Raw genomic sequence first — 21549 nt, 5'->3', positions numbered from 1 at the left:
AAGTGACAGGAAATGCAATGAAAAAAGTGCAGGATGAATACATGATTCACAGGAAGACGTATAAACACCCCACACAAGCAAATCAGAATGAATGGTCAATAAAGACTGGATGAGTCTAATTTCCACAGAACTTTGTGCAAGCGACTCAGGATGACTGCTCAATAAACACATCATCTTGAGGAGCCCCTAGTCTGTGTAGTTTGTATCCAAACCCTGCAAAAGGGAACACAATCAAGTTATGGCAACTGTTGATACTGGTGGTTTAATATGGGTAGGAAATGGCTCCAAGAGACAGATACATTAAGGGGTCAAGATAAAACCATGAAGGACAAGACACACTGGAGAGTTCTGTTTTGCTTTGTGTCGATTGACAGGCCTAATCGGAGACGTTGCAGTTTGGGAACTAAATCTTTCCGTTTGTTTCCAGACAGGAAAACTTGACCCGCATTACCCTCGCATCTGTGGGCACAAAGGGAATGTTTTAGACATTAAGTGGAACCCTTTCGATGACTTTGTAATAGCCTCGTGCTCTGAAGATACCACTGTAAGTTTTGGGAACCTCTGGAGCGATATAACAAGATATAACAGAATGCTGCCCAGTTTCCTAACTATGGTTAGAAGATTGAGATTATCCCATAGGCTCACCCCCTTTCCTTTCATAGCTATCGTTAGTGTTAAGTCAGCACTGTTCTAACCATGGTTAAAGGTAAAGGGACCCCGATGATTAGGTCCAGTCATGGCCGACTCTGGGGTTGCGGCGCTCATCTCACTTTATTGGCCGAGGGAGCCGGCGTACAGCTTCCGGGTCATGTGGCCAGCATGACTAAGCTGTTTCTGGCGAACCAGAGCAGCACACGGAAACACCGTTTATCTTCCTGCCAGAGCAGTACCTATTTATCTACTTGCACTGGTGTGCTTTCGAACTACTAGGTTGGCAGGAGCAGGGACCGAGCAACGGGAGCTCACCCCGTTGCGGGGATTCGAACTGCCGACCTTCTGATCAGCAAGTCCTAGGCTCTGTGGTTTAACCCACCGTGCCACCTGCGTCCCCCTAACCATGGTTAGCTCAAACCAAAGCCGGCAAATATGTTTCCGGTTGTGGTTGCCTGCTGTAGAGTGGATGTAACCACACTGAAAACGCTGGTGTGAGCTTAACACTGATTAGCGATTCAGAATTCAAGAGAGAGGTAGGAGCACATAAGGCATCAAGGTGTTTTTGATGATGATGGAGACCAGGCCGCAACATGTTTACACTAGTTCTAAAGGCCTCATCATTTGCTAGGAAGGATCCAAGGGACAGCTGATAAAGTAACAAGGAGATACTGTTGTTGGATGTGGGAAAATGATTGCTTGTACATGAGAGCATGAGCAAATTTCTTTCTTCTCGACAGTTGGAGCAGTAGGTTTGGATGTTAGAGCCAGGTTTAACTTGACTGAGTTCATAAGGTTGTTGCGAGACCAGAATGCCATTATTTGGAGGGTGAAAAATGCAAATAAATACTTCAGTTGAGTGGGGCATTTCTTAAGGTCCTGGTTTGGCGCTTTCACCCTAAAGCTGTAATGCAGGAAGTGAGACAGATCAGATGCCCGCCCCCCTTTTTTGGGTGGGCAATGGAAAGCACAACTCTCACTGTGCAGATGGAACATCTCTCTTGACTTGATGTTACCTTTGTTTGTGCACAGACACTTGGTGGCCCACATGGTGGAAACAAGGGACAGGATGGATTCCTAGACTGTGAGGGTTGGATATGCACTGGGTGCGCATTGATCCTGCCCATCTGCCACCCCCTACAAACCATCTCTCTATCCCACATCCCTTTACCCTCAACTACTGATTAAGACTTATTAGTCCTGATTGCTGCTGCTAATGGCAGGTGTCGATTAACGGAGCTGGCTTAAAGACTCTGCACTACTGTGTCTCTTAGGTTAAAATCTGGAACATTCCTCACCACTTACTCACAACAAACATCACAGATTCACAGAAGGAGCTTCTTGGTCATTCGCGAAGGGTGGGACTCATCGAATGGCACCCAACTGCGAGCAACATCCTTTTCAGCACTGGCTATGATTACAAAGTGAGTCAGGGTCTTGTTAACCTTCATTTCAAGCATCAACATGCTGTTGTTCTATTCTGCTTCCATGGAGGGGTCTTGGGCAGAGTATCTGAGGTTTGTGAAATGAATGAGAGGATATAACCCTCTGCCAAACTAGAGGATTTTGCCTCATAGTTACTTCCTGCCTTCCAAAACATGGTGGCCACAGTCTACTCCCAGCATGCATAGAGAACACAAAGCAAGAAAGGGATAAAAATCTGCGGGGGGGGGGGGAATGGATAAGCCGGCCCAGAATTGCCTAGCAGGATGTTCCCACAACTTGTTTCTTTAGATTACAGTGGTACCTCGCAAGACGAATGCCTCGAAAGACGAAAAACGCGCAAGACGAAAGAGTTTTCCGTTTTTTGAGTCGTTCCGCAAGACGAATTTCCCAATGGGCTTGCTTCAAAAGACGAAACGTCTTGCGAGTTTGTTTCCTTTTTCTTAAAGCCGCTAAGCCGTTAATAGCCGCTAAGCCGCTAATAGCCGTGCTCCGCAAGACGAAGAGACTCGCAGAACGGATTAATTTTGTCTTGCGAGGCACCACTGTATGTGTACGTATGTGTGTGTTTGTGTGTAGGGAGGTGGCATGTTGTTGTTATTTGTGCAAAACACCATATAAGCCTGAATTGCAAATAAATATTGCCACAGTTCTGCAAGACCACAGAATGTGGTATTGGTTGCAGAATTCAGGTGCAGAATTGTAGAGTTGGCAGGGACCCTGAGGATCATCTAGTGATTCTAGTCCAATCCCTGCCATGCAGGAACATGCAGCTGTCCCATATAAAGGTCAAACCTGCAACGTTGGCATTATCAGCACCACGCTCTAACCAGCCGAACTATCCATGTCAAATAAGAACCTCAATCTTCATCAAAGCCAGCAAGAAATTGGGGTTTTCTAGTCCTTAATGGTTGCAAAGGAATGAAGTAAAAGTGGGTGGTGCTGTCTCCTGAAACTTCACAAGCCAGATTCCTTGCTGGATATAGTTTTCAGTGTTCAAGGGCTGGAGCATTTGCACCCCATGCAGCCGCCTCTCCTTCCCCGTGGCTAACAGAAGCTGCATAGATTTTGCCCAGTCAAGCTGAACAGGGAAAATCATGGAAATGTGCTGTGTGCAATTTGTCCAAGTTGCATAGCGTTGGGAGTAGTCATTGTTCTTTTCGTGCGTTGGCTGCACCGTGGGTGGGGAGCTCGGGAAACATTCACGAACGCACCTCTCTTTGCCTTCAGATCATGATCTGGAACCTTGACACCAAAGAGTCTGTAATTCAGACCCCGGTGAAGACAATCCACTTCCACACGGACGTCATTCTTTCCATGTCGTTCAACACAGACGGAAGCCTCTTAGCCACGGCCTGCAGGGACAGGAAAATAAGGGTCATTGACCCACGAGCAGGAACTGTCTTACAGGTATGGTGGGCTGGCGAGATTGATTAGCGCCACACGGGAAGACCGCTTGCTGTTTGTTTTAGATGGCTAAAAGGATGTTCTCACCTGTGCACAGGAGGAGGATAGGTCTGCAGGCCAGAAGGTGGGGTGCATCTTTCTCTGAAACAGCAGGGTCTAGAGCAGAAGATCTAGCTTAGATCCTACACCAGGTTTACATCTGGGGACATGAACCAGAGCTGCTGCCATTTACAGCCTTATTCTGTTCTGTAGCTGGGCAGCACTTTCAAAGTTAGCATCTCCTTCTCCTGAATAATGATGAATTGATTCTGAACTGGAATCACAACTCTCTTTCACATCTGATGGGCTGTCCGCCTAGCTTGATATAGGCAATTTAGGAGTGGGAAGGTGACTCGGCTGCCGTCCATGACATTAAGATCGTCACTTGACTGCTTGCAGTTACCTTATCTTTCAGGTGAGGAGTGTCTATCTTAGATGGGTTGGTGGGCCCAATGTCCCTCCCCGAAGGCCACGTTGGGGCTACGCCCGTTATTTTGCACCATAATCGCCACATTTTGAGGGAGGCAGAAGTCAGTCATAGGCCATTCAGTTCATTTCTAAAGTACCGTATTTTTCGCTCCATAACACACACTTTTTGTGGGAATGTTCAGGGGTGCAGGAGAGGATATATTGACTAATTATATCCTTATCCAACTTGTGCTAACAAGTACCCAAAATATCAGCAGAGTTTATAAACATTCCCCTTTTAGTTCGCAACGGTAACATCTGCACAGGTTCGCTAGAACCTCTATAATAATTACTCTGGTAATTTCCCCTTTGTTCCCTCTTAAAATACAAGACATGACACAGTCTTTATAAAAGTATAAAAGAGTTTACTCACGTTCTGTTCACAATATGATCCCAGAAGGCAGACAGCTTAAAAAGGTAAATACATTTAGAATCTATCTTGTAGCAAGATAGTCCTTATCTCCTCTCTTGGCTGGGAGCCAAGAGAGCATCCTTAGATGTTTCCTCATCGAAAGAAGATGGCAGAGAGATAGATGGCTGCCTGCCCTGTGCTGTTATCATTTACCTGCACAGGTGAGGCCACACCCACCTCTGGTCACATGCGGAGGAAGTCCGTCCCCAGGAAGTTTACCTGCTTGCTAGACAGACATCCCTCCCCATGTTCTAACATGTACACTCTAGGAATGTTGTCATTGACTGCGCCTGTGTTTACATCCCACACTTTTTTCCTCTTAAAATCTAAGGGGAAATGTCTGTACGTCTTATGGAGCAAATGTGTGGTCCCTGGGGCTGAGGGGCGGGGAACCTGGGCTTCCCCTGCCAGCCCCAACCTGTTGTGGGAGAAAGCGCTTCTGGGGTAGCCCGCGAAGCCTCCGCAGGGCAGCGGTGAGCCTTCATCCCGCTGCCCTGAGGAGGCTTTGCACGGCTATCCCTGGCTTTTGCGGGAGGTGGGGGAAGGGACAGAGCGATGCTCTCTCACTTCCCCCACCTCCCGCAAAAGCCCCCAAGAGCCGCATTTTTTTTTCTTGAATTCTCCCCCCCCAAAAAAAAAGTAGGTGCGCCTTATGGTCAGGTGTGCCTTATCGAGTGAAAAATATGGTACCCCCCTCATTATTCAGCGTCCAGCCTGATGCATTGTCCTGGAGTGATTGGACTCAGAGGAATAGTGGGAGGGAACTACACAGGGAAGAAGGCTGAGAGCTTAGGGAGTGGTGGGACGATGACGAGTAATCAGAGGGAGAAGATTGGGAAGAGCTGGTGTCAGAAGCTAAAGGCGTAACAGGGCTTAGTGTGCTAAGACAGTCTGTGGCTGAGAGTAATCCAGAATCAGAAATGGAAGCTGATAAGAACAAGGGTGTCTTCCCCTTGTGCTGCAACAAGCTAGCCTCCTCCCTAGTCTCCCAGAACCAGGAGAGGCATGAAGTGGGAAGAACAAGGCATGCAGGTGCAGTCTCCGATTGTTTGGGGGAGGGAAACCTGGAAAGGAGACTTAGATGGCTGTGGGGAGACAGGAACCTTTAGTCTGGGCAATTGATCCACGGGGCAAGAACTACTGGGGATGAGCTGCTGTGCTCATTAGACTTGACGCTCAGCCAAGTCTGTGCAGATCCTATTCTTGCTAATAAAGAGTTAACTCCAACAGGCAGGGTGTGATTTACTGCTGGCTCGCTCCTGTCACTTATCTACCTGGGATCCTGATTCCCAGTTAGCCTCTTCATTGCTCCTGTGAAGTGTTTCTGTGTCCCAAGGCCTGTGGTACACGCTGCTGATTTAAGTGGAATATGCAAGAGGGTCCCTGCAAGAGAAGCCTTTAAGAGGACAGTCCTCTATGTAGTTTTCTAGCTCAGATGATTCATCAGTTGGTGTGTAATGTGATCGTTCCCCAGGAGCACACTGGCGTTCCCCTAGAGGCCTGACAAGCCCTGCCTTGACAGTCTGCCTTAAATTAGTCTGGTATGGCTTCCAAATCATATACAGTGGTACCTCAGGTTAAGTACTTAGTTCGTTCCGGAGGTCCGTTCTTAACCTGAAGAACCACTTTAGCTAATGGAGCTTCCTGCTGCTGCTGCGCCGCTGGAGCACGATTTCTGTTCTCATCCTGAAGCAAAGTTCTTAACCCGAGGTAATATTTCTGGGTTAGCGGAGTCTGTAACCTGAAGCATATGTAACCCGAGGTACCACTGTATTGCTGCATCAGCTGTACAGGGAGATAAGCGAATGCTGTGAATTTTGATGGTGGAGGGTTCTCAAAACTTCAGGCAATAGGCAGGTGCAGATGAGTTTCATTGAAAGAAGCAGCATTTGGTGTGCTTGATTTCCTCTGAGTAACACGCCATGTCTTCTTGCAGGAAGCAAACAACAAGTCTCACAGAGTGAATAAAGTTTTGTTTCTAGGAAACATGAAAAAGCTGCTCTCCACGGGGACATCGAGGTGGAACAACAGGCAAATTGCACTATGGGATCAGGTGAGTTGCTCAGCAAACCATTTCAGGCACTCGCCACGCTAATGGTTCCATCACAGATCAACACTTTAGCTCTGTCTCTCTCTCTGCTGTTTAGGCCGTGCGCACACACTAAAGCTCATTCAAATATAGTATCAGACAGATAAACAGCTATGTGCTTTTAAAAAGACATCTGAAGGCAGCCCTGTTCAGGGAAGCTATTAGTGTGTGATGTTGTATTGTGCTTTTAGTATATATTTTGTTGTTGGGAGCCGCCCAGAGTGGCTGGGGCAACCCAGCCAGATGGACGACAAGCAAGCAAACAAACAAATCAAAGCAATTATGAACAGAGATGTGCAAAGAGCTTCTCTCTGTGAGAGAGTACAACAGTGGCTGATGTGGGGCATGGCATGCCTGCGCCATTTTGTGTCACTTTCCCTGCTCTTTTAGATGTGGCAGCCATTTTGTTTTATGCCAGGCCCCCACAGCAGCCATTTTGTGACTGGTGCAAGCGCCCTATGTGCCCAGTGGCCCCAAAAGGTTGGCGGCCCCTGCTCTAAATCCTTCTGGAACTGCATTTGTTGTTCTTGTTGTGTTTTGCCACTTTATAGCTGTCGTTTCTGGTTTCCTCATGCAGGGTGACCTTTCCGTGCCTTTAGTAGAGGAGGATATGGACGGTTCCTCGGGTCTCTTGTTTCCTTTCTATGACTCGGACACACACATGCTGTATGTGCTGGGCAAGGTGAGTCCTTGCCCTTGCTACAGAGTCTTAAGTATGTGGGCAAGACTATAAATAAAACTTGTGCAATAACTAGATTCCCATGCTTGGCTGTTGAAACCGCTCTCCACGTGGAACGGGCATTTGAGCGAGTTAAGAACGGTGGCAGGATTCTTTAGCTGGGGACCATGAAATGTCTTCCGCCAAATGATGTGTTGGGAGCCAAGCACACCCTTCTCTTGGATACAACACTGCCCTCTTCTCTCTTCCATTATCTCTAGGGTGACGGGAACATCAGGTACTACGAGATAAGTTCGGAGAAGCCATACCTCAATTACCTGATGGAGTACCGCTCCCCTTTGCCCCAGAAAGGAATCGGTGAGCTTTGCAGCCATTTTCATTGCTGGTGATGTGCGATAAAGGGGTGTCCGTGAACAACCGATAGGGCAGGAGGCAGCTTGTCATGGGAAGATAACGGGCCTCGGTCTGTTCCTCCTTGCCTTCAGTTTTGTCACAGCTGTGCAATGTGGCTGAGGTTCTTCCTTTCGCCACTTCCCTTTCGCCACGGAGGGAATTTCATCAGAGAACTATTGCTTTACTTCAGGCTGTTCAAAAATACAATTCTAAGAGGCCTTTCTTTTCTCCCCCCACTCTTCAGCTGTGTACACAGCATACAAAGCATACAAGGCTTCCCCCCCCCAATAATCCTGGGAACTGTAGTTTAGCTCTTCACAAAGCTACAATTCCCAGCAGAGTTCCCGGGGGGGAAGCAGTGTCTTTTAACTGGGCTTTAAACACATGGTGTGCATGAAGCTTCTATCTGAATATGAAACTGCACCACAGAGCAACCATTTTCTGTTCCAACTAACAGACCTCCTTCTCTGGGGGTGCAAAGGGGAGGGATTGCTTGGCTATAGCCCAGCCGAATCCTCAGTCTCTTTAAACAGCCCCCCAACTTCAGAGGAGGAGGTTGTAGCTGTTGGCATTTTCTAGTTAAAACGCTCCGCCGACGTTAATACTGAATCTCTGTTGGAAGAGCACACTTTGCCCTTGATGTAATTACATGGAGACACTGAGTTTAGGAAAATAAGAAAGTTACTTTGATTACAGGAAATGCATGTTTGAGAGAAAAGATCCTGGTTCTGTGTATCTAAGGTAGAGACACAAAGGATGTCTCTCCTCTCGAGGAGAAAAGCAAAGGAGGAGGAAATGAGTAGGGTGTGTCATTTTAGGGGGTGAATTTAATTTTTGCAAATTTCTTCAGCGAGAGGGTCTTAAAAATATGCTTTCGGGTGTGAGGAATTCAAACCCGCTATTCTTTTTGTGATCAGACAATGTTTAGCTTGGTCCGTTTATGTTTGGTGAAGAGGCACAAAAACTGCTTTTGGAAAACCAAAGAATTTTAATTTTACCTTCTGAAAATGTCAGTCAGTGCCCAATAATAATAATAATAATAATAATAACAATAATAATAGCTACATGTACTTAGTCATTTTTAATGATTACTATGCAGTTTTACGCAGTTTTACTTCCCAAGCAAAACTGAATAGCTCAGTAGATTAGAGCATGGTGCTGATAATGCCAAGGTCGCAGGTTCGATCCCCAAATGGGACAGCTATATATTCCTGCAATACGGATGATCCTCAGAATCCCTTCCAACTCTACAATTCTATGATTCTAAATTATATTAATGTAGCCAAAATATCTTTTGAATCCCCAAGTCATGCTGCAACTTTTCAGAACCCCTCATTTTGGAATTTGGAAGTTGAAAAATTCAACAAGCCCTAGGAAATGAGATCAGCAACCCTGAGAGGTCTAACGCCTGAGAGAAGGTCAGCACCAATTACGTAGGTTGGAAAGGACAGTCTAAAACAGGATCTTCCACCCACGCTTACCCAAGCAAACACATCAGCCTCCACTGCAAGCCGAGTTGCATCCCAACACTTCTCAACAGTAGCTCTGGGCTTTTCCTGACGCAAGTCACTTCCCGCTTGCTACTGTAGATTTTGCCGCAAAGCAAACGAAGGGTGAGGCAGCGAGACCAGCAGAGAAAAATGGAGTGGCTGTTAAAGAGACAGGAGAGTTTTCCAACTTGTTCCCACATGAGGTTGGAGACAGAGGCAGCAACGTTTAAGAGGAGTTGGATGGGAGAGAAAAATTGCACAGAGAGGGAAGCAGTGTATTCTGTGATGGTTGGAGAAAGACAATGTCGTCAGTGCAGGATGGGAGGTAAAGACATAAGAGGCCAACCTCACTCCCTGCTCTCAGTTTCCCCCCTCCACAAGTCTCCCTGCATGTTCGTAGAGGAAGAGGAGCAGCTGGAGTTTTAGGCCCCATGTTAAGGATCTCGTAAGTGTCTCCCTCAATCAGTGGCCCATCTAGTCCAGCATTCTGCTGTTGCAGTGGCCAACTAGATGTTGTGGGAAACTTGTAACCAGAAATGGAGCTCTGTACTTGTGCTTCCTCACAAGTGGTAAGTCATACCTCGGGTTACAGACACTTCAGGTTGCGTTTTTTCGGGTTATGGACCCGCCAAAACCCAGAAGTACCGGAACGGGTTACTTCCAGGTTTCGGTGGATGCGCAGAAGCACTAAATTGCGCTTTGTGCATGCCCAGAAGCGCCGAATCGCAACCTGTGTGTGCGCAGATGCGCTGCTGCGGGTTGCGAACATGTATCCCACACGGATTTTGAATTATGGTGCTGGAGGAGACTCTTGAGAGTCCCATGGACTGCAAGAAGAACCAACCTATCCATTCTTAAGGAAATCAGCGCTGAGTGCTCACTAGAAGGACAGATCGTGAACCTGAGGCTCCAGTACTTTGGCCACCTCATGAGAAGAGAAGACTCCCTGGAAAAGACCCTGATGTTGGGAAAGATGGAGGGCACAAGGAGAAGGGGGCGACAGAGGACGAGATGGTTGGATAGTGTTTTCGAGGTTACCAGCATGAGTTTGACCAAACTGCGGGAGGCAGTGGAAGACAGGAGTGCCTGGCATGCTCTGGTCCATGGGGTCACGAAGAGTCGGACACGACTAAACGACTAAACAACAACAACATCCCACACGGATCAAGTTTGCAACACGAGCGTCCACTGTATTCAGAAACTTACTGCCTCCAGCAGTAGAGACAGAACATGACCATCATGACTAGTGGCAATTGTTAGTTTTATCAGTGCCTCAATCATTTTAGCTGCACTTCCCTGAACCTTTTCCAGCTTTGGGAGGTCAGGCGGCGAGATCTGTTCACAGTATTCCGAATGCAGTCACACCACAGATTTGCATAATGGGATTGTGGTAATTGCCAGTTTTATTAGCAGTGTTGGCCAGTGCATGTCTAGTTTCACATTGCCATAACACTTCTCCCCGCTTCCCCTGTCTTTAGGTTTCATGCCAAAGAGGGGTCTAGATGTCTCTTCCTGCGAGATCTTCCGATTCTACAAACTGATCCCAGCCAAGTACATGATAGAGCCAGTGTCTATGATAGTTCCGCGTCGGGTGAGTGAATTTCTCCTGGCTTTCTCCGGGTGGTTTCTAAACAGGGCTGGGGGGGGGGGGCGGCACTTGCCCAGACGTAAGCCGGTGTGCTCTGGTATCTCTCTGCAGTCTGAATCGTACCAGGAAGACATCTACCCGATGACAGCTGGAGCCCAGCCAGCCCTGACGGCACAAGAATGGCTAAGCGGCAGTAATAAAGGTCAGTGAGACCCAAAGGGCCTGAATCAAAATGATGTCCTCTCTCTGGTCCTGCATCGTGTTAATGGCAGAACTAGAGGATCAGGTGAGCGACACACCTGTAGGAGCATTGCTAGGTTTGAGCACGGACCCTGCGCAAGATGCCCTTCAAGCGCCAACTTCCCATATTTCTCACTCTCCTCCCCACCTCCTTCCTGGCTTTGCTATTCCCATAGTGACAAGTGCTTTCTGTTGAAACCGCTTGGTGTAACTGGGAACTGCTCGGATAGCTCTGTCAGTCGAGCATGAGACTCTTAACCTCAGGATTGTGGTTTTGAGCCCCATGTTGGACAAAACATTCCTGCATTTCAGGGGGTAAGACTAGATGACCCTCGTGATCCCTTACAGTTCTATGGAAGGTATGCTTCCCTGCCCATCAGCTGAATGGTAGTACAGTCATACCTCGGGATACAGACGCTTCAGGTTGTGTTTTTTCGGGTTATGGACCGCCGAAGCCCGGAAGTACCGGAATGGGTTACTTCCGGGCTTCGGCAGTCACGCATGTGCAGAAGCCCTAAATCGCGCTTTGCGCATGTGCAGAAGTGCCGAATCGCAACCCGCACGAGCGCAGACACACCGCTGCGGGTTGCGAATGTGCATCCCGCATGGATCATGTTCGCAACCCGAGCATCCACTGTATGAGCACACCTTGCTCCCGTTAAGGAGCTCATCATAAGTTCAGTTGTTCCTTTGTAGCCAGGTTGGTACCTACCCAACACTGGACATCAGTGGATGAGAGGTATCGGGCAGACAGATGTGGTTTAGGGGGAGCAACCTCGTGGGCCAAAGGAGGCCTAGCAGGCCAAAGGAGGCCTAGCAGGCCAAATGGTCTGGAGATTCCCTGCCCCTGCTTTAAGCATGAGCAACGTTGAGACATGAAGCTACAGAAATGTAGGCCCTTCACTACTGCAGTGAATGTGTAACGGTCACCTGAGACAGTCTCTTAAGGCTTGAGTCCTTGGAGCTCTGGTGCGTGGAAGAATCATTCTCTTTTGGCCTAGCCAAAGAAATTGGGCAAAATGATAGAAAAAAACCATGTATTGATACATCACCCAGGACCTGTTTGAGGGCAAGAGCGCAATGGCACCTTCACCCACACTGTACCGGCACCGGTTGAGGGCCCCATTGCGCTTTGGCCCTCAAACTGAGGGAGGAGTGAGCTGCTGGGGCCAATGCAGCTCGTTCTTCCCTCAGTGTGCCAAGCGTTGGCGGCAGAGGGACTTTCTCTTACGCCTGTGGCCCAGTGTGTGGAGGAACGAGCTGCATCAGATTTGGTCCTGTGAGGTGCTGGGGTGAAACAGCTGCTGCTCCGCCAACAGAGCTGAGGCAGATTGACTCTGGTGTCTCATGGGGCTAGGCCCAATGCAGCTTGTTCCTCCCTCCGCTTTTCAACATCGCAGTGTATCACTATATCACAATGTTTGGCTGGTGATACGTCACAATGCTGAAAATCTGAAAAGCCCTAGTCGTTTGTACTTTCTCTAGTGCAAAGTACAGTGGTACCTCGGGTTGCATACACTTCGGACTACAGACTCTGCTAAAATAGAAATAGCCTTGGGTTAAGAACTTTGCTTCAGGATGAGAACAGAAATTGTGCTCCGCTGGCAGTGGGAGGCCCCATTAGCTAAAGTGGTGCTTCAGGTTAAGAACAGTTTCAGGTTAAGAACGGACCTCCGGAACGAATGACGTACTTAACCCGAGATACCACTGTATATCAGTTTTCACAGGCTTCATTACTGGAATGAGTGAAATCTGCTTCTTTCTGACATTCACTGGCTTGACTCTAAAAACCTCTGTGAGTCATAGAATCATAGAGTTGGAAGAGACCACAAGGGCCATCGAGTCCAACCCCCTGCCAAGCAGGAACACCATTAGAGCACTCCTGACATATGGTTGTCAAGCCTCTGCTTAAAGACCTCCAAAGAGGGAGACTCCACCACACTCCTTGGCAGCAAATTCCACTGTCGAACAGCTCTTACTGTCAGGAAGTTCTTCCTAATGTTTAGGTTGAATCTTCTTTTTTGTAGTTTGGATCCATTGCTCCGTGTCCGCTTCTCTGGAGCAGCAGAAAACAACCTTTCTCCCTCCTCTATGTGACATCCTTTTATATATTTGAACATGGCTATCATATCACCCCTTAACCCCCTCTTCTCCAGGCTAAACATGCCCAGCTCCCTTAGCCGTTCCTCATAAGGCATCGTCTTCAGAGTCTGTTCTGAAATCCTCTGATCTTCCTGATCTTCCTGCCAAATGCTCCTTCCTGTTGCCCGCAGGCCCCGTCTTGATGTCTCTGAGACCAGGCTCCGTCATCTTGAACTCTTTGCCACCACTCTCTGCAAAGGAGGCAGTGCTGGAAGCCACAGAGCCTGCCCAGCTGCGGACCAGGGTGGCAGACATCATTGAAAAGCCAAGCAGGGTTCAAGAGAGATGGGGGTACTGGAAGGCTGAGGAGAGACGGCCAGAAGACAGGAAAATTGGGCTGGCAAACGGCTTTGATGTTTTTGAGTGTCCTCCGCCCAAAACAGAAAATGAGGTATGATTGTCTGACAGAGAGAAGAAGCCTTGTTGGCAAGTCAAGATGAGCAGCTTAAAGTGGGTGCTACCGCTCCGGCGGGAAGCTAAATGGTGTTTCCATGCGCTGCTCTGGTTAAACCACAGAGCCTAGGACTTGCCGATCAGAAGGTCGGCGGCTCGAATCCCTGCGAGTGTCCCATTGCTCGGTCCCTGTTCCTGCCCATCTAGCAGTTCAAAAGCACGTCAAAGTGCAAGTAGATAAATAGGTACCGCTCTGGCGGGAAGGTAAACGGTGTTTCCGTGCGCTGCTCTGGTTAAACCACAGAGCCTAGGACTTGCCGATCAGAAGGTCGATGGTTTGAACCCCCGCGAGTGCCCCATTGCTCGGTCCCTGCTCCTGCCCACCTAGCAGTTCGAAAGCACGTCAAAGTGCAAGTAGATAAATAGGGGAAGGTAAACGGTGTTTCCGTGCGCTGCTCTGGTTTGCCAGAAGCGGCTTAGTCATGCTGGCCACATGACCCAGAAGCTGTATGCCGGCTCCCTCGGCCAGTAAAGCGAGATGAGCGCCGCAACCCCAGAGTCGGTCACAACTGGACCTAATGGTCAGGGGTCCCTTTACCTTTACCTAAGCTGGAAATTAGCTAGCTGGGAGTCCAGAGCAAGGAAAGTCCCCTTTCTCGGGGTGTGCAAAGCAGTACAAAGAGTATCGGCTTGCCCAGTTGGGCAAGGCGCCAATACAGCTTGTTCCTCCCTCAGCATATTTAAACTGCTCAACTGAGGAGTGTGCAGCTGCCCTTGCCTCAGTTGAACAGTTAAAGGAGACCTCAGCCCAGCGCTGGCTCCTGCAAGCCGGCGGTGGGGTGGGGGCTCTGTGAAACTGCTCAGCTGAGGGGAGCACGGTTGCCACTCCCCGTAGCGAGCAGTTAAAGGAGCCCCAATGTTTCTCCCGCTTGTGGGCAAGCTGCAAGAGCACCAGGGCTGTTTCACCTGGGGAGGGGGAACCTTCCTGATTCCCCAGCTGAGCTGCGCAAACATTGTCCCAGCCTACAAGCCTGGGTGAAACCTCCTCAGCTGTCTAGGTGAGAGCTGGGGCGGTTTCACCTGGTGTCTTGTGGGCAGAGGCCAGTGCATCTTTTCTTCCAACATCGCGGCATATCACCAGACCGTGCTGTTGAAAACCAGACCGTGCTGTTGACCGTGATGTTGAAAAGCTGATATTGGCCAGCCCTACTGGGGTGGGTAGTAAAAGGACCCCTGACCATTAGGTCCAGTTGTGGCCGATTTTGGGGTTGCGGCGCTCATCTCGCTTTATTGGCCGAGGGAGCCGGCGTACAGCTTCCGGGTCATGTGGCCAGCATGACTAAGCCGCTTCTGGCGAACCAGAGCAGCACACAGAAACGAAACACCGTTTACCTTCCCACCAGAATGGTACCTATTTATCTACTTGCACTTTGACATGCTTTCGAACTGCTAGGTTGGCAGGAGCAGGGACCGAGCAACGGGAGCTCACCCCGTCGCAGGGATTCGAACTGCCAACCTTCTGTTTGGCAAGTCCTAGGCTCTGTGGTTTAACCCACAGTGCCACCCGTGGGGAGGGCACTAATATTTTTCAACCCAAGACCCACATTCGCAGTCTGCCAGCCCTCCAGTGGGGCTCATGCACACCCATACAGAGCCATTCCACCTCCCAGAACTGAGATAATTTCAGTACTCCAGGGGCTTTCAAACTGCGACTGAGCTTCATTCATGCGGTCTGTGTTGTGTCTGCTAAGGACGGCAGGCACAGCGCCTGCTCCATCGTTCTTAGAAACCGATGGTCCATCCAGGTGAGCGGGACATGTCAGAAGTGACAGGGCGGGAGACCATTGAATATTGTGGAGAGGATTAGCAACACAAAAGAGTGAGCAGGAGGAAGCAGTGAGAAAAAAGTCAGTGTGGAATTCTAACTGCAATGCAACAAAATGCAATGCAAGAAATAAAACATGATTAAAGATCCTACAGCATCTAGCACAGGGCATTACAATTCCTACAGGAGGCAGAAAAATCATTTAGTGGTCCGCCATGACCCTCGCCAATTTTCAAGTGGTTCATGGGGCAGGGGGAGGTTTGGGCACCAGTCCTTTGGAGGAACTCGCATATCTTAAAATTACTAACGAAGGCTCGTTAACTTTGGCAAACTTATGGAAACTTGTAAAATTCTCAAGCCTCTTATATACTGAGTTCTTTCCCCCTAGTCTTGAGAGATGAAACCTCTCCCATCAAACCCTTGGGGTCAGTTTTGGCATGGCTACAGCTAAACAACCCACCATCAGTAGGAGCAGGTCAGGGTACCCTGGAAACAGAAAAGGATGTTTCACCAGCACTTGGGAAATATCAGAGCGTTCCTTACTGTTTCTGGAGCACTCAATGGCTTGCTGTCAATGGCGGTGGCTTGCTCAGCACTGCACAAGCTGGGACAACCCAGTCAGATGGGCAGGGTATAATTATTTTTTAATTAATTAGCTGCACTCACCTTTGGGGCTGCCAGGGCCTCTTAAAATGTCTTACCAGAGTCATGAGTTTGGCCACCGCTGATCTATACAGTTTCAAATAGACGTCGGATGGTTAAAAAAATCGTGGTGGCTATAGATAGCATAGTGACTTGTGAAACCTTTGCTTTCCAGCTGCTGCAGATGTTTTACCGGCAGCAGGAAGAAATCCGGAGGCTCCGCGAACTGACGATTCAGCGGGACGTGCAGATCAAACAGCTGGAGCTGGAGATTAAAAACCTTCGCATGGATTCCGGCAGGTTCTGACGGGACGTCGCCTTTGGAAGGCGGCTCAGACTCCAGGACAATGGTTGCCTCCAAGTACTACTGCGGGGAGATTTTGGATTAGGAGGACTTGAGATCTTATAGGCAACTCATTGCCTGCCTCAAGTGCCCATTTTCTGGAAGCAAGAGGCCGCTGGGATTCTTACGGGTGCTTTGTTTACTTCTTTGAACCAGAGAACGAACTGGTTTGAAAGTGGCCCAAGAGTCACTCTGGGAAGTCTCAGTGTGAAGGCAGAGGCTCCATCAGCTCCCTCGTGCCTGTGTGCCTGGTACTTCATTGAGGAGCAGCGAGGGCATCTTCCAAGTCCCCGGTGCCCATCTGAGCTTGGCCTTGTGGTGGTTTTGACTCATCCAGGCTGTCCAGCAATGAACCGTTGCAACATGAAGGCGAAGTGGCTCAGGACTCTTCTCTGTTCCTCCCCAGAGCTGAACAGAGCAGGCTGTTTCTACACTGAATTACTTTTGTCTCTCTTGTGGTCGATGATGGTTTGGGGGGGGGGCATGTCGAAGTCATCCGCTTCCCTTAGTTTTATGGGTTTTCCTTTGCAAATATGGTTGCACTCAAGCAAAGAAATGGGAGTCTGTAATCAGTAAAGGCAAAATCAGGAATGTAGGTTTGTTTGGTTATAAAGGGGAACTAATTTCAAAAGCCAAGCTTTTGAAAGGGATGTTTCATTGTTGAGCCTCGTGAGGCAGACCAGGTTGTAACCAGAGCATATCTGCAGCTCCTGTCAATACAGTCATCTTTTAACTTCACTCATAATATTTCCCCAGAATCACTTCATGCCTTAAGCCAACAATAGACTGAGGACCAATTCTCTGAACTGGCTTCCTTCCAGTTGCCTCAAACCCAACCTTCCACTAGTTGCTTCTTCCCACTTTTCCACTGAATATTGTTGCCAGAATTAACATGGGACATTGCAGGGCAATGTCCAGAAAGGAGTTCAGACATCCAATTTCGAGCTCATCTTACAGAATATTCCGTCCTTCCCCATTTCATCTGGTTCAGAGCCTATTTCTAGGACTACGCTTTTGCAAAATCGCAAGGCTCTTCTTTCAAACGGTTTCCCATCTTCTGCTCCGATACCTACGACCAATGCTTTGCCTGATCTTCCATTGCCTGCTGATTCCCACACAAGTCTATGCAAAGCACTGCCGTCTGCGTAATTCTCCTTCCTGGTCTCGGGGCTGACCACGTGAACTTTCCAAAGACTGTGAAGCCCTGGGACAGCGAAGGGATGAGTCTTTGGGAGCGGGGGGGGGGGGATGAGTCTTCTGGCGGGATACCTTTAAAGCACTTCTCCCTAAGTCCTGAAAGTTAAGACCTGTTGCTGAAAAACAAAAAAATGGTTGGGCTCCTCCGATGTCAGGAGCTGGGGCTTGAAGAAACACAAGCAGCCCTGCTCATAATAAAATCATAACACCCCCATTGCCCTGGCTAGTTCGGCAAAACTCAAAGAGTTGTTTAGGAGTGAGAGCAAGGGCAACACTGAGCAGCACACTCCAGCCCAGTCACTGTAACACCGGGCCTACAGTGCTCACATACTTCTATCTTCAGCTAGATTTCCCCCCTTCATTCACTTTCCGCATAGCTTCTCAGAAAGACCAATAATTACCAGTTCAAAAATCACTCCAAAGGCCTGCTTTTAATTGCAGCAATCCCCAATGGCTTGATAAAACTGTGCCCAGGCATGCCTCTCCCCATCTTGCTTTTTATAAATTTTTTAACCTTAGCATTAGATCTGCCAGTGCTTGTTGCTGAGAGCAACGCCTCTCATATCCTACCTGTAGAAGCAACAGTGCAGTTTTGCCTGTATTGCACTATTCAGATTATTGGGAAGAGGGTTGGATAGTTCCTGTGTATACAAAGTTATCATATCAAGAATCTAGCCTAGTTTTCTCTTGGCCATAACGCCTTTTCTATGTGCATATGCTTACATAGGGAGCGCATTCAGGCAATTCCTCCACTTCAGTCTGAAGTGCTACAAGCCCAGAAAAGCTGGATTAATTGTGGCTTTGCTACTCTGGTGGTCAGAACAGTGCGAGAGGCATCATGAAACCTGTAGGAAACTCAACCTTACTTGGATAACAAGCTTTTACACTTTTAAACTGACCTCTGAATATTAAGGGGATTTTATACCCATTACTTGTGGACTTTTATCCAATCCTTTTAAAAACTAGTGTCTCCACACTTCATTCCAGAGGGCCGTGATCTATTAGGAACTTTTAACAGTCATGCTGACTGTCCATTGGACAGTCTAGATCATGTTGTCTCTCCCAAATGTGACTAGCCTTTATGTTCTCAATCGGGGCACAATGCTGATATCCACCCTCTACGGCTAATCTCAGAGATTTTCTCTCTCCTGCCCACTGCTCCTAAAAAAAGCCGAGTGATCAGTTTTATCTAGCTGTTGCTAACAGTTTATTGTTGCAGTCCAACAGCATGAGACTGCTGTGTAGCCTTTTTGCTGGTTGACAAGGGGGACTGAATCCAGGTTCCTGTTCCCTTATTCCAAACAACTGACGAGCAGGGATCCAGCATTTATTTTTAACAGATTGTACACACACAGGGATGGGACTAGGGCACCATCCATGCAGAATCTGTTGGCACAGACTCTAATACTTCCAGCTAAGGAGACATGTGCAGATAGTCCCGATCAGGATGAAGAAAAATGATTGTTACGTCATACTTAGGGTAGACTCATTCATATCAATGGACAAGTCAATTAATTCCAGTGGGTCTACTCTGATTATGACTAATGCTGGCTACCACCCCCTCCAATTTGTGGGATTGCTCTCTTTCCTTGTTTACAATGCAGAATAAATTATTTAAAGTAGTAGTCAGCTAAGGCAAAGGGAAAGTTAAGTTTCAAAATGCATTCTTAAAGTGTACCTTTAAATGATTTTTTGCTTGTTTTTATGCATTTTATCTGATCAACAGACAGCAATGTTAGCCATTTATCAAGCGGATTCCTCAATCCTAAATCTACTTGAAAAAAAATTACTGCATTATGTTTACTGGTAACCTTTCAGAAAATGGAGTAATTCAGCACTTGAAAGTTATTTTTTAACGTATCACTTCTCTGTTCTATGTAAGCCTTGGAGATGGTACATTTTAAAGCAACGCTTTACTCATGTATGTTGGAGGGAAAGAAATGAAAAGAAAATATCTATACAGTAATAGCAAACTGGTTACGCTTTATTAAACAGTGCCTAACTATATTTAATGATTGACAGAATTCTTCAGTTTTTTGTTATCTTCATTTAAAAAGAAGTAAATCATTCAGAATACAGTTGGGGGGAGGGCATACCTGAAAGATATTTGACTGGTCACAATTGCTCAAGGAATGATCCAGCCAAAGTTAAACACTCTTAACAGTAAGAAAGTGGATTCAATGGGATTCAATCCTTAAACCAAAGCAAATATCCGAATGTATTACTCTGTTCCAGTTAGATTCCATGCCAGCCATGCAACCAAGTCCACAAAAAGCTAGTAGCCTACTACAGTTTTTACTAGTGCTACCGACCATGCCTATCAGTGCAAGTAATCTGCGGCACATCAACAATATGAGAAACACACACTTTATTCTTAAATGACTGACAAGCTGCCTGTCCATTTAGGCACAGCAAGATGGGGAATCATATGCACAAATAGTTTTACACAGGTTTCCCACCCACTTGGGCTGGAATCCCATCAAATACCTCTTTGAGAAAGAAGAGTAGGGAGGATGGTTTCAGTCTCCTCCCACCCTGTCAAAACAGCCAATTAAAAAGCACATTGTTTCAGGTTTTTCTCTTCTACACATACATACAGCCCAGGAGCTATCCAACCAAGATAGCCACATAACTTAAAAAGAAACTCAAAATGGAGCAGTAATTTTCTGTTCACAAGCACCTCTTTTCTTAAATTGGCTGGTACCCAACATATATATGTGCTCTAGTCTAGTATATCACTAGCTCCTGTGATATACTAACCAAGGAGTCTCCACTACAATTCCAGAGGAGCACAGAATGTGACACAGGGCACAGAATCCTGCTTCCTGAGATCCTCAGCTTTCAATTAAAAGCAAAAAGAGACCAGCTGCCCGCAGATTATGTTTTGAAACTACAGGCGCCTACAGAATCTCATCTACCAGAAGTGTAGCTAAATATTGCCCATGGTCAGTAGGTGAAGTTTCAGTGTGCTACAGAAAGCTCCTTGCCCCTCCGTTACTTGCAAAACCAAAAATGTCTACACAAAACTGCATACATTTGCATAGTTTATACAGATTACAAAATGCAGCTTTTTGATTTGGAATACGATTTTCAGCATATACATATCCTGGGCAAAAGAGTCTCACTCCTTTATTTATCGTTGCTGTACCTATCACTACCAACAGCATATCAATATGAACGTTAGTTCCAAAGAGATGTATTTCCGGATTTATTTTTGTCCCTTGGCCACCGGATCCCTTTCAACTCTTTGATACAGTTAACTTCAGAACAGAATGACGTAAAAGAGCCACATCCAATTGTGTCTGAGCACAAACAGAACAAAGATTTCTAACTCCTCACACCCTTGCAGCCCCCCTAACCTGCTGGGGGGGGGAACTCTCTGGGAGACATTTGAAGAGGCTGGGGGGAAATACAGGTGGATCCCAGCCATTTTCTGCATTTAATTGAATCTGAAATTGGAGGCAAGGTCATGTTAGAATGCCTCACTACATGAGAAAGTAAGGATATCAAAAGCTCCAATTAACAACTTTCAGCCTAGTCTGTTTAAAGGTCAAGTTCACTTTCATTATATGCATTTTGTTATGACTAGGCTGCAATTCTATACCCACTTACCTGAGAGTAAGCCTCACTGAACTCAGTGGAACTTCTGCGGAGAAATGTATAGGATTGAGCTGTAAGAGCTCATTTCCATGTTGCATGTTCTGCAGTCCCATATGCGTGTATACAGAGAAATAAGCCCCACTGAAATTAATGGGATTTATTTCCATGTAAGTGTGTACAGTACTGCATCATTAATCATGTATACAAATCACTTTATTTTGTAATGCAAGAGTGGCCAGGCCATACCACTTTTTTTGTCCATGTAAAACATGCCAAGAAGTAAAAGATGGGGTGGCTTGCTGGTATATGCATTAGAATCTGAGCATATGTGAGCACATGCACACAGCGTAAATCTTCTTTTAAAGATTTTGCACATGGGTGGACAAAAAATACCAAGATAAGAACCAATCCTATCTTTTTTAAAAAATGTATTATTGTGGTTCTGAGATTTAGGGCAATATTATTTGCAAAGTGGGTGTAAAAGACCAAGTTCAATCACTGCATTTAA

At 47.2% G+C, this 21549-nt stretch overlaps 1 protein-coding gene across 2 annotated transcripts in view; it reads left to right on the top strand.

Moving 5' to 3' along the window:
- The window catches only part of CORO2A (coronin 2A), a 63188-nt gene extending 43735 nt beyond the window's left edge, over nucleotides 1-19453 (top strand). For both annotated transcript variants that reach the window (XM_081894376.1, XM_081894375.1), the window contains exons 3-12: nucleotides 428-544; nucleotides 1926-2075; nucleotides 3325-3504; nucleotides 6357-6473; nucleotides 7087-7191; nucleotides 7449-7545; nucleotides 10550-10662; nucleotides 10771-10861; nucleotides 13173-13432; nucleotides 16077-19453. In XM_081894376.1, coding sequence (XP_081750502.1) covers nucleotides 428-544; nucleotides 1926-2075; nucleotides 3325-3504; nucleotides 6357-6473; nucleotides 7087-7191; nucleotides 7449-7545; nucleotides 10550-10662; nucleotides 10771-10861; nucleotides 13173-13432; nucleotides 16077-16208 — 1362 coding nt within the window. In that variant the 3' untranslated portion in view covers nucleotides 16209-19453. The remainder of the gene's footprint in view (nucleotides 1-427; nucleotides 545-1925; nucleotides 2076-3324; nucleotides 3505-6356; nucleotides 6474-7086; nucleotides 7192-7448; nucleotides 7546-10549; nucleotides 10663-10770; nucleotides 10862-13172; nucleotides 13433-16076) is intronic.
- Nucleotides 19454-21549: the final 2096 nt, after the last annotated feature.

This window comes from Podarcis melisellensis (genome assembly GCF_964234715.1).
Source record: "Podarcis melisellensis genome assembly, chromosome: 17".
NCBI classification, from domain to species: domain Eukaryota; kingdom Metazoa; phylum Chordata; class Lepidosauria; order Squamata; family Lacertidae; genus Podarcis; species Podarcis melisellensis.
The sequence above is the reverse complement of the archived record's forward strand: the minus strand, read 5'-3'. Positions and strand labels throughout refer to the sequence as shown.